Source organism: Colossoma macropomum, unplaced genomic scaffold (genome assembly GCF_904425465.1).
Source record: "Colossoma macropomum unplaced genomic scaffold, Colossoma_macropomum, whole genome shotgun sequence".
Classification (NCBI taxonomy): Eukaryota; Metazoa; Chordata; class Actinopteri; order Characiformes; family Serrasalmidae; genus Colossoma; species Colossoma macropomum.
Window position 1 is genome coordinate 42,369,114 of NW_023494784.1, and position 12,741 is coordinate 42,381,854.

At 42.5% G+C, this 12,741-nt stretch overlaps 1 protein-coding gene across 2 annotated transcripts; it reads right to left on the minus strand.

Annotated features, from left to right (window-relative positions):
- Window positions 1-629: 629 nt before the first annotated feature.
- Window positions 630-12,550, minus strand: rab5b (RAB5B, member RAS oncogene family). 2 transcript variants are annotated; one of them, XM_036571804.1, is made up of 6 exons: window positions 12,376-12,550; window positions 6,913-7,188; window positions 5,650-5,801; window positions 5,343-5,465; window positions 4,403-4,496; window positions 630-2,967 (listed from the first exon to the last, which is right to left on the minus strand). In XM_036571804.1, the coding sequence occupies exons 2-6, from the start codon at window positions 7,073-7,075 to the stop codon at window positions 2,855-2,857; spliced, it is 645 nt and encodes a 214-aa protein (XP_036427697.1). In that variant the 5' UTR covers window positions 7,076-7,188; window positions 12,376-12,550; the 3' UTR covers window positions 630-2,854. The 2 variants fall into 2 exon arrangements, with proteins under 2 accessions (XP_036427697.1, XP_036427689.1); XM_036571796.1 differs by having other exon boundaries at window positions 6,913-7,195; window positions 12,376-12,537.
- Between the last annotated feature and the right edge of the window lie 191 nt (window positions 12,551-12,741).

Sequence of the window (12,741 nt, forward strand, 5' to 3'; positions counted from 1 at the left end):
GCACTCAGTAGCAGTAATGCTAACCAATCGGTGCTCAGTAGCAGTAATGCTAACCACACAGCACTCAGTAGCAGTAATGCTAACCAATCAGTGCTCAGTAGCAGTAATGCTAACCACACAGCACTCGGTAGCAGTAATGCTAACCAACTGGCACTCTAGCATCCTACTGCCCAAAACCTTTGTTACTAAAAAAAAAAAAGGAAATATAGGGTTTTGTTATGTTTTATTTGTTTTTCAGTGAAATACATCCTCCTACTTTCCAAACTCAAAGGAAGGTCCTGGTCAAATGGTTGGAAACTTTATTTTAACTTGTGATTTTTAGCCATTTAGCTCCCATTCATTTAGGACTCACTGGTGGGCAGCCTCTGGCGTTTTGCGGTCATGTTTTTGATACAATGGAAGAAATAAGAAGTGCTCAGGCTCCCCATAAACCGTCTCTGACCTTGGTCACCCTGTCGTAGTCGCTAACCATGACTTAAAAAGGTTTCCTTTAGGTGAAGTATAATATAACAACCTGAGAAAATGGCACGCTTCCATGCTAACTCGCTTCCACTAACTGTTAGCCACATTAGCATTCTGAAGTGAAGTGAGAGACAGTTCTGCAGCCCAAGAACCAGACTGGAAACGTATTCCATTCATAGCAGAATAGCACAGCTTTATTTGACTTTTCAGTTCACAGAAGTGTTAACAGGAGATCAAATCTATCCCACAAAATAAACTGGATTGAAAGAGACGTGACAAATGACTTCAATTTATGCGATGCATCATCATCATCATCAACATTCCTTAAATGACCATAAAATTGTATTGGCAACCCTTAAATTTACTAACTAAAACCAATTTTAAATAAAACGATAGAATTCATTTCTTTTTTTACACATAAAATTATCGACAACAAACTGCATCCTGAAAAACAAGACACTATGAAGGACTTCTCTCTTCCACTCATAAGAACGTGTTGCAGGTTATTAATACGTTTCAGGCCAAGGTCTCGGAAACACTATGCTTTAGGATCCCAGTCGAGTCGTTGCGGGAATATTCCAGCGTTTTCCGACCTCTGTCTGCTGCATCTGTAGCAGTCGGTTACCACAGAGGATCATTTTAAGCCTGTACTCAGTACAAGAACAGAAAACTGGACTCGGAACGTACCTAACGTCACTGGGCAGATGCTGCAGGACAATGGGCCTCATTCACCGACCATTGTTACGAAGAAATTTCTTCTTAAAACCCACTTTTACGTAGATTCTGACAATGTTCTCTCATTTGGGATTAGTTTTTATGCAAGAACAGAATCTACACGCACTCAAGAGCTCAAAGGTGCGAACAATTGTGCGCTTTACGAATCTGACGTAGACTTTCTCTCAAGACCTTTCTCAAGAACAAATTTACGAAAAAAAGACTTACGAAGATATTGACGAATGAGGCCCACTAAATTATTCGCTACAGATTCAGCAGAAGGAGATTACATTGGATTATCCCCGATCAATCCACAGTTTTCTTCTATTCCAGAACATGTAAAACACACAATGGTTGACTACCTGGTTCAGGTACTCGGCTGGAACGAAAGCATGGACTGGCTCGAGGCCCTAACAGACTGGATTGGGAACGTAGAGGCAATCCGCAAAACCCGGAACGCGCCCCAAGTGAGCCCAAAACAAAGAACACGGAAAAAACGGAGAGTAGGCACTTCTGTTTTTTTCCAACCTTTCTGGGACTTTGCGACTTTTAAGGCGGGCGAAAACTTCCCTCGCCACGTTTACCAATCGGCATAAAAAGCGAATGATTGTGGGTGCTTTTTAATTTTTTTTTAGACGCTGCTTCTGTGCAACCTCTGCATTCAGAGAAGCCAAGGAGCATGACTCTGCATCATCTCACACAGTAAGTAAAACGGTTAAGAAGCATTTCTTTACGTTAATTAGCTCTACTACATAACGGATGGGTTGGTTGATTGTTTCTAGTTTTCCATGAGTCGACCACAACGAAGAAGAACCATCGCAGAACAGCGTTTATTTTTTCCCTCCCAACAGCGACTATTAGACATATGTGGGCACGGTTGGCTGGAGAGCATTCCAGTAGAAGGAAGGGGCCAGGAAGACGTTTCTTGTCGGTCAAGCCTTGGCGGATGTACAGGAAATGAAAGCCGTATGACCTGCGTGCAGGAGAACAGTGCCCAGGTGGGGGTCCTGACGGTTGGGCCAGGCAGGATCTAAAGGTTATTCCATAGATCAGGAGCTTTCCTATTGTATGATTGACAGGCCGGGTTGGGACGTTGGATTCATCTCAGTGCTAAAGAGCCAGAGTGAGAGTTAGAATACGGTTTCTAGGCTTGTGACCATCTTCTGGACGTCAGAGGGACGTCAGAGGGACGTCAGAGGGACCTCCCCGGGGCGAAAAAAGGGAAGACTGGGTGGGGAAAGAATAGCTCGCCTCCTTGTTCTTCGATCTCGCCTTCCTTCTCGAGCACCTCCTCAGTCTCTCTTGTTCTCCTCATTGCTCTGCCGCCCCGAAGTTGACACTACACTGCTTGCATAATCGAGAATGAATGTTGACAAAGATTTGACCAAAACAAAAGAAACAAACAAACAAAAACAGACGTCCACGATTAAGTGCTAAACATTACATACAGTACAAACGATCCTTCACTTCGCATCTGACCTCTCTTTCTGGCATCAGTGAGGGATCCCAACACTTTTCCTTCCTGCTCTCTCGCTCTCTCTCTCTTTCGCTCTCTTCTCTCCATGCCAGTCTTTGGAGGTGAAAGGGTGGAGGGTGGGGGTGGGCATGGGGTTGGGGAGGACAGGGCGTTGGGGGACTCCCTTGTTGTCGATGTAGATGACGGGGTGTAGACGGGCGGTTAGTTCCCACAGCAGCTTCGGGCGGACTGGGCGTCGGGGTCCTGCAGGTTGACCCCCCGGTGTCGGGCGGCGTGCGTGGGGTTCTGGGTGTCTGTTTTTGGCATCTTCTTCGCTGCAAGGAGTAAATAACAGTAACTGTTAACAACAGGAGCATAATAATAATTTTCAATTCTATTTCCCTTTTTTTATTAATCACACTGAGATTAAAAATCTCCTTTACAAGTGACATTTACAGCATTTATCAGAAGCTCTTATCCAGAGCGACTTACAATTTGATCATTTTACACAGGTAGGTGAAGGTAGTGTTGGGAGTCTTGCCCAAGGACTCTTATTGGTGTAGTGTAGGGTGCTTACCCAGGTGGGGATTGAACCCCAGTCTACAGCATAGAAGGCAGAGGTGTTACCCACTACACTACACCCACTATACCAACAAGTGAGCCCTGGCCAGGAAGGCAGCACGTAAAAAACAATCAAAGAAACATCACCATGACAACAAGAACAAACAGAATGATACAGTTACACCAATCAGGCATAACGTTATGACCACCTCCTTGTTTCTACGCTCATCGTCCATTTTATCAGCTCCACTTACTATATAGGTGCACTTTGTAGTTCTACAGTTACAGACTGTAGTCCATCTGTTTCTCTGCATACTTTGTTAGCCCCCTTTTACCCTGTTCTTCAGTGGTCAGGACCCCCATGGACCCTCACAGAGCAGGTACTATTTGGGTGGCGGATCATTCTCAGCACTGCAGAAGTGCTTGGGTTACATGGTGAAGTGTTAGGGCTACATGGCCTTCCAAACAGAGGTTTTTCAGAGACTCCAAACAGTGTTATGAGAAAAAAAAGAAAACTAGGCAAGACGGCCGAACAAGCGTCCAAAGAAACCCACAAATGTGAGAATTTTCTTCGATAAAAATTACGATGACCATTGTTTTATCTTACTTTAAATGTCATTTCAATGTACTATGGTCCTTTTCTTCATAACAAGCATAAAAAAATAAAAAAAAAATCAGTAACAGGATGCTGGTGTCTCGATAGCTAGCTAGATAAATTTCCCGTTCCACCTTAAACAGTCCAGCAGTTCTGATGCCTGAAGTGCCAGAATGTAACTGCTGCACCATTTAAGGTGGAACAGGAAAATTCGAACAAGAATCTGGTGAATATCTGACTTCAGCTTCATATCACTGAAGAATTAGGGGTGGGTGATAATAAATAATTGCCCCCCTCTTTGAAGGCATATGATGCCCTAAATGTAACTAAAGCCCAGCAGTGAGGAGCTGAACTTTACCCTCCTCTGCTGTCACTGCAGACTGGCAGGGTCGCCTACAGAGCAGCGCTGGTAGCTGTTAATGAAGTAATGCTCTTTTATTTGAGGGTCTCATTTCAGAGAGGAAGACTTCAACCACTACCCTTTGTAACTCAGTCCCAAGGGGCAAGATGACATTCGAAAACAAGGAGTAGGGGTAAAATAAGAAATGGTATTGCACCTTATTATTAGCCACTAGCAGTGTTTTGGGCACAGAAAGAATAGCTTAAATGCTCACCAATGGCCAGGAATAACTCGTTGACGTTCATGGCGGTCTTGGCAGAGGTCTCCATGAACAGCAGGCCTGTGTCTTCAGCATACGTCTGAGCCTCCTGTAACAGCAGCCTGAAGTTAGCCAACATTGCTTTCTTACTACACTGTATCAAAATACAGCTGAACCAACCACCAGATCCATCTGGTTAGTCAAAGGTTTTTTTTACAATACATTTCAAATCTATAAATTTGAATGACTTCATCCAAACGAAAGCTTCTGGTATTATTTTTGTTCCCCAGTGTAGCCGAATTCATCAAAATATAACATATGATATGTTTATCATTACCAAAAGCCACAGCTGCATTAGTCAAATGAAAGGGTGTGATTATAAATGCTCTCAATAAATGTGAGCAAATTTGTCCTTAGCTGTAATATTACATGTGCACTGATCAAGCATAACATTATGACCACCTCCTTGTTTCTATGCTCATTGTCCATTTTATCAGCTCCACTTAATATATAGGTGCACTTTGTAGTTCTACAGTTACAGACTGTAGTCCATCTGTTTCTCTGCATACTTTGTTAGCCCCCTTTTACCCTGTTCTTCAGTGGTCAGGACCCCCATGGACCTCAACAGTGTCACTGCTGGACTGAGAATAGTCCACCAACCAAAAATATCCAGCCAACAGCATCCTGTGACCACTGATGAAGGACTAGAGGATGACCAACACAAACTGTGCAGCAGCAGATGAGCTATCATCTCTGACTTTACATCTACAAGGTGGACCGACAAGGTAGGAGTGTCTAATAGAGTGGACAGTGAGTGGACAGACAGTTTAAAACTCCAACAGCACAGTGAAAGTTGTTAGCCGCTCTGGTAAAACGAGTTAACCATGGTTCCAGGAACGCCAAGCGAAACGAGAAAAAGGTCCCAGGATGCAGAGAGAATAGTTTGGAAACACACCTCGTACTCCACCAGTCTCTTGTCAGCAAGGTCAGCCTTGTTCCCCGCCAGAGCAATGACGATGTTGGGACTCGCCTGCCTCTGCAGCTCCTTCACCCAGGCTTTCGCTCGCTCAAACGTCTCCTACAGCGGGATCAGGAAATGAGGAGATAAGCATATATATATATATATATATATATATATATATATATATATATATACGCACACACACACAAGAAAGTGTAAAAGTCATACACAGCCTTACACCACTTTTTACACTACTACTCGATACATCGACAAGAACAGTGCCCTAGAAAATGATGCCTACCGGCTTCGTTATGTCGAACACTACGATGGCCGCCTGCGCTCCACGGTAGTACATCGGCGCGAGGCTGTGGTAACGTTCCTGCCCGGCCGTGTCCCAAATCTCAAACTTCACCGTGGTGTCGTCCAGGCAAACAGACTGAGCCAAGAAGGCAGCTAGAGAGAGAGAGAGACAGAGAGACAGAGAGAGAGAGACAGAGACAAAGAGAGAGAGAGACAGAGAAAGAGACAGACAGAGAGAGGGAGAGAGAGAGAGAGAGAGAGAAGAGAGAGAGAGAGAGAGAGAGAGAGAGACAGAGAAAGAGACAGACAGAGGGAGAGAGAGAGAGAGAGAGACAGAGACAAAGAGAGAGAGAGACAGAGAAAGAGACAGACAGAGAGAGGGAGAGAGAGAGAGCGAGAGAGAGAGAGAGAGAGAGAAGAGAGAGAGAGACAAAGAAACAGACAGACAAAGAGAGAGAGAGAGGGAGAGAGAGAGAAAAAAAGAGGAACTGATAGTTAGAGATTATAAACCACACACTGATATAATCACAGATAAGCCCCACCGTCTCTTTGTGAATAAACCTGCTTTGCATTTCCTTGGAGAAATAAAACTGTGCCCTCCATTGTTGATCAGCTGATACTGTTTTCAAAAACTTCCAAAATTTGGGATTTACATCACTTGGGAATGAAACTCTTCAAATACAGAAACTAATAAATAATAAATAATACAATAAATAAATAGAAGTGAAAGTAAATACAAATATGGGTAAAATAAATAAGAAATAAATACACTTCAAAGACAAAGGAAAAGGAAATATAAAAAATAATAATTATCAAATACATAAAGAAATGAACAAATCGAGGAACGTCTACATGCTGAAATACATATATACTTAAAATTACCAATAATACATAATGTAATTTTTCACAGATATTTGATATGAGATTTATGGAGAATGTGCTGTAGATCGTCTCTATAGAACCTTTGTGAAAAGGGTTCTATATAGTACCAAAAAGGGTTCTGCTATTGTTACGACGTCAGGCTTGATACAATTTTCAGAAAGGTTCTGTATAACAGCACATTCTCCATCAATCTGAAGAACCATTTCACAATGCAAAGAACCCTTTAATCATGCAAAGGGTTCTTTGAATGTTCGTGGTTCTATACAGAACCATTTTCTTTACTAAAGAACCCTTGAAGAACCATCTTTTTTAAGTGTGGTCTATATATTGTCAATACGTTTCTAACAACGTTAGTTTTCCATTTTCTGCCTCTGCTCCTCACCTCCGATGGTGGTCTCCTGAAACTCGTCGAACTGGCCCTTGACGAAGCGCAGGACCAGGCTGGACTTGCCCACCGCCATGTCACCCAGCAGCACCAGCTTGAACTGGCAGATTTTGGTCTGAGGCAGGCTCCCATTGGCCCTGCCACTCGCACGGGAGCTCATATTGAAGGAAGGGTAGTGGGGGGGCGTGGGGTTGGGGTCCTCCGAGGCGGCGTCTCTGACCACAGCGACCCAAACACTGGACGAAGTCTGTGGATCTCCTACTCTGGTCACTTCTGAACTCTGAACCAATCACAAGAGAGAGAAAGGAGGGTAGAGGAGTTAGTGACAGCAGCTGGGTGGAAAGTTTCCAAAAGGTTCTACATAGAACCACATACAACACATTCTCCATCAATCTGAAGATCTGTGTCACCATGCAAAGAACCCTTAAAGCACGCAAATGGTTCTTTGGTTGTTCATGGTTCTATATAGAACTATTGTCCTTACTAAAAAACCTAAAAGAACTTTTTTTGGTGCTAACCAGAAGAACCATCTTTTTAAGGGTGTACTATTGTTACAATATTCAACAATAGAAGAACCCTGTTTGGTGCTGACTAGAACCATTTCCAAAAGCTTCTATATAGAACCATATACAACACATTCTCCATCAATCTGAAGAACGATTTCTCCATGCAAAGAACCCTTTAAGCATGCAAATGGTTCTTTAAGTGTTCATGGTTCTATATAGAACTACTGTCTTTACTTTGGAACCATCTTTTTAAAGGGTGTTCTACTGTTACAATATCAAGCTTAAAACAATAGAAGAACCCTGTTTGGTGCTGACTAGGACCATTTCCAGAAAGGGTCCATATAGAACCACGTACAATACGTTTGTCAGCAATCTGATGAACCATTTCACCATGTAGAGAACCATTTAAGCATGCAACTGGTTCTTTTAATGTTAATGGTTCTATATAGAACAATTGCCTTTACTAAAAAACCTTTGAAGAACCATCTTTTTAAATAGTGTACTATTGTTACTATAAGTTGTAACAATAAAAGAACCCTTTTTGGTGCTATATAGAACCATATTCAAAAAGGTTCTACATAAAACCACATACAACACATTCACCATCAGTCTGAAGAACCATTTCTCCATGAAAAGAACCCTTTAAGCATGCGAATGGTTCTTTAAGTGTTCGTGGTTCTATATAGAACTGTTATCTTTACTAAAGAACCATCTTTTTGGAGGGACCATTTCCAGAAAGGTTCCATATAGAACCACATTAAATACTTTTGTCGTCAATCTGATGACCCATTTCACCATGTAGAGAACCATTTAAGCACGCAGCTGGTTCTTTTAATGTTAATGGTTCTATATAGAACCACTGTCTTTACTAAAAAAAAACTTTGAAGAACCATCTTTGTGAAGAGTGTACTATTGTTATTATAGGTTGTAACAATAAAAGAACCCTTTTTGGTGCTATATAGAACCATATAGAACACATTCTTCATCAGTCTGAAGAACCATTTCATCATATATTGATTTGTCAAGACATGTTTGGTATCTGAACTTTGCTTCGTAAGTCCTGCACTGAAGCTACGAGGCTAATGTTGCTAACAGGTAATGGAAGCCAATGCTTCATCCTTTAGCATTGTGCTAACTGCTACCTCAAACCATGTGGAGCGGTCAAGTGATCTCAAACAGACTTGCTTAACCCCTTAAATGACCAGAACCAACCAGCAAAGTTTTACTACACACTTCTACACCGATTAGCCATGACGTTAAAACCACCTCCTTGTTTCTACGCTCACTGTCCATTTTATCAGCTCTACTGACCATAAGAGCACTTTGTAGTTCTACAGTTACAGACTGTAGTCCATCTGTTTCTCTGCATACTTTGTTAGCCCCCTTTTACCCTGTTCTTCAGTGGTCAGGACCCCCATGGACCCTCACAGAGCAGGTATTATATGGGTGGTGGATTATTCTCAGCACTGCAGTAACACTGACGTGGTGGTGGTGTGTTAGTGTGTGTTGTGCTGGTACGAGTGGATCAGACACAGCAGTGCTGCTGGAGTTCTTAAACACTGTGTCCACTCACTGTCCACTCTATTAGACACTCCTTCCTTTCGGTCCACCTTGTAGATGTAAAGTCAGAGACGAGAGCTCATCTGCTGCAGTTTGTGTTGGTCATCCTCTAGTCCTTCATCAGTGGTCACAGGACGCTGCTAGCTGGATATTTATGGTTCTCAGTCCAGCAGTGACACTGCTGCACTGCTGTGTCTGATCCACTCAGACCAGCACAACACACACTAACACACCACCACCATGTCAGTGTTACTGCAGTGCTGAGAATGACCCACCACCCAAATAGTACCTGCTCTGTGGTGGTACTGACCACCGAAGAACAGGGTCAAAGAGGGCTATGCAGATCTCAGTGAGCACGTTCATAAACACTTCATATAACAGCTTCCTGTGGCCTTTAGAGGGGTGAAGCGCTTCAGACGTCTGGTTCCTATCACCACCACTGTGAACGAGCACAAATATGGTCCATATTACAAAAGCCTTTTAACCCAATCCGGGTACAGTGAAGAAGAAACGTGACTGACCGCTGCATTAGGACGCACTCTGCTCACTCAGCACTGCAGAAGGCCTCGCAGCGGCTGAAAGGAAGACGGGAGAGGAAATCTCCCCACTGGTCACTATTTAAGAACACGTTGCTCAACATCCTCTTCACACCATTTTTTTTTTTTAAACCATCAGATCTAAATATGTCTGTGAACATGACTGCAGGCTGGTCATCACTGCAGACCGTGAATACCACAGAGAAAACAACAGCGCTGACCGCCTCCATTCGTGCTTTTTGTCTGTGGAAATGTGGCAATCAAAACAGGCATCAACTGTGACCAGACAGCCCAGCACTCACTGCAAACAAAGCTTGTACAATCTCCATAGAGAAGCACTGACCATACTTTTGGACAGTCGCACAAGGTCACCATGCCCAATGCCAAGCATCAGCTAGAGGGTATAAAGCCCCCCAGCACTGGGCTGTGGAGCAGTGGAACCGTGTTCTCTGGAGTGGTAGAGCTCCATCCAGTACCTTTGGGGTGCCAGAACATCAGTACCTGACCTCACTAACGCGCTTGTTGCTGAACGCAATCAAATAATAGCAGCAATGTTCCAATATATACACTCCTAAAAACGATGGTTCTTTAATGAAGGCATTGGTCCCGTATAGAACAAGAACACTCAAATTTGCATACATCAATACTTCTTTGCATGGCGAAATGGTTTTTCAGAGTGACTGAGAATGTTTTGTAGATGGTTCTATATAGAACCTTTTTTGAAAATGGTTCTATACAGCACCAAACAGGTTCTTCTATTGTTTCGTGCCATCATAACAATAGTACACTATTAAAAAAGATGGTTCATCAAAGGTTCTTTAGTAAAGACAATGGTTCTATATAGGACAATGACCACTAAAAGAACCATGTGCATTCTTAAAGGGTTCTTTGGTGACATAGTTCTTCAGATTGATGAAGAATGTCTTGTAGATGGTTCTATACAGAACCTATGGTTCTATATAGTGCCAAAAAGGGTTCTTTTATTGGTACAAGTTATTGTAACAATAGTACACTCTTTACAAAAATGGTTCTTCAAAGTTTTTTTTAGTAAAACAATGGTTCTATATAGAACCATTAACATTAAAAGAACCATTTGCATGCGTAAGGGGTTCTCTATATAATTAAATCGTTCATCAGATTGATGACAAACGTATGGTATATGGTTCTATACGGAACCTTTTTGGAAATGGTCCTAGTCAGCACCAAACAGGGTTCTTCTATTGTTTCAAGCTTGATACTGTAACAATAGTACACCATTTAAAAAGATGGTTCTTTAGTAAAGGCAACAGTACTATATAGAACCATGAACACTTAAAGAACCATACGCATGCTTAAAGGGCTCTTGGCATGGACAAATGGTTCTTCAGATTGATAGAGAATGTGTTGTATATGGTTCTAAATAGAACCTTTTGGAAATGGTTCTAGTTAGCACCAAAAAGTTCTTCTATTGTTACAAGTTATCAAAACAACAGCACACTCTTTAAAAAGATGGTTCTTCAAGGGTTCTTTAGTAAAGGCAATGGTTCTATATAGAACCATGAACACTCAAAGAACCTTTTGCATGCTTAAATGGTTCTCTGCATGGTGAAACTGTTCTTCAGATTGATGGAGAATGTGTTGTATATGGTTCTGTATGGAACCTTTTTGGAAATGGTCCTAGTCAGCACCAAACAGGGTTCTTCTTGTGTTACAAGCTTGATATTGTAACAATAGTACACCCTTAAAAAGATGGTTCTTCAAAGGTTTTGAGTAAATTCAGTTGTTCTATATAGAACCATAAACATTAAAGAATCATTTGCATGTCTAAATAGTTCTTTGCATGGGGAAATGGTTCTCTAGATTGGTGGAGAATGTGTTCTTTAGTAAAGGCAACAGTACTATATAGAACCATGAACACTTAAAGAGTCATCTGCACGCTTAAAGTGTTTACCATAACAATAGTACACTATTAAAAATGATGGTTCCTCAAAGGTTCTTTCGTAAAGACAGTGGCTCTATAAAGAACCATGAACATCCAAATAATCATTTGCATGATTAAAGGGTTCTTTGCATGGAGAAATGGTTCTTCAGATTGATAGAGAATGTGTTGTATATGGTTCTACATAGAACCTTTTGAAAATGGTTCTAGTTAGCACCAAAATGGTTCTGCTATTGTCATGATGCCCAGCTTGTAATAATAGCAGAACCCTTTTTGGTGCCATATACACCACATTTCCCATCAATCTGAAAAACCATTTCATCATGCAAAGAACCTTTGAAGAACCATCTTTTTAAGCATGTAGAGTGAAGCCTTTCCAGGACAGTGGACGACGTTACTGCAGCAAAAGGGGGGACAAACTCCATATCAATACCCCGGATTACAGATAAACAAGTGTCCACGAACTATGACCACATCCAGGGCCATCATCAGGGGTGGAACAGGGAACAGAGCTCCACGAGGGCTGGGTTTCCCTTCACTGCTATCAGCTTTCAAAACAAACACTGAGTTCAGAGGGCAGAGTGGACTGAACTCGACAGGAGGGCGAACCTGGAGTTCTGCAGTGAGACCTCATTAAGTCTCATCAGGGCAGCGGTGGGGTTTCACCGTCGGGCTCCAGGCTGGACCTGCCACTATATCCATACCCAGATCAGAGATCAATTACACGGCTTATCCGCTGAGCCTGTAACCCGCTCCAGTCGATAAGAGTAATAAACAGGCGTGTTTAGTGCGATGAGGAACGGACGCGGCTCTGACCACCAGCCTGATCTGATCCGGCCCAACAACGGCGGCCCGCAGCGCTGGAATGACCGCCGCTTCCCAAACGCCGCAAAACCCATCTGACTCGCAAACAGCTCGCGTTGTAAGACGGAGACGTTACCTGTCCGGGCCTCCGCGCTGTCCTGGGCTGAACCGTAGGCCGCTGTCTATCGGCGATCCGGCTCTTCGGTTGTTGATCTATCAGCTGGTCGAAAGGCTGCGGGAACTTCCTGTCCGAGCCGCGCAGGCGCAGAAGCGGACATGAATTTTCAGGATATTGATTTCGATGCTACATTTTTTTTTCTTTTCTTTTTTTTTTTCACCTTTTCTCTACTTCTGTCCTTCTACACAGTTTACATTCCCTCCTCTGTAAATCTTCTTTTGTCGTAACAAACTAATAATTGGTAATTAAAGAGCCGGTTAAAACGTCTGATATTCAAATAATAAAATACGAATAAAAAAATCGAAATGCACAAATTGTATAATT

Excerpts from the sequence above, each read along its gene's own strand:
- rab5b (XM_036571804.1), bottom strand. The coding sequence starts at position 7,075 with ATGAGCTCCCGTGCGAGTGGCAGGGCCAATGGGAGCCTGCCTCAGACC. Across the intron at positions 5,802-6,912 it reads TCAGGAGACCACCATCGGAG|CTGCCTTCTTGGCTCAGTCT; the intron begins GTGAGGAGCAGA and ends CTCTCTCTCTAG. Across the intron at positions 5,466-5,649 it reads TGTTCGACATAACGAAGCCG|GAGACGTTTGAGCGAGCGAA; the intron begins GTAGGCATCATT and ends ATCCCGCTGTAG.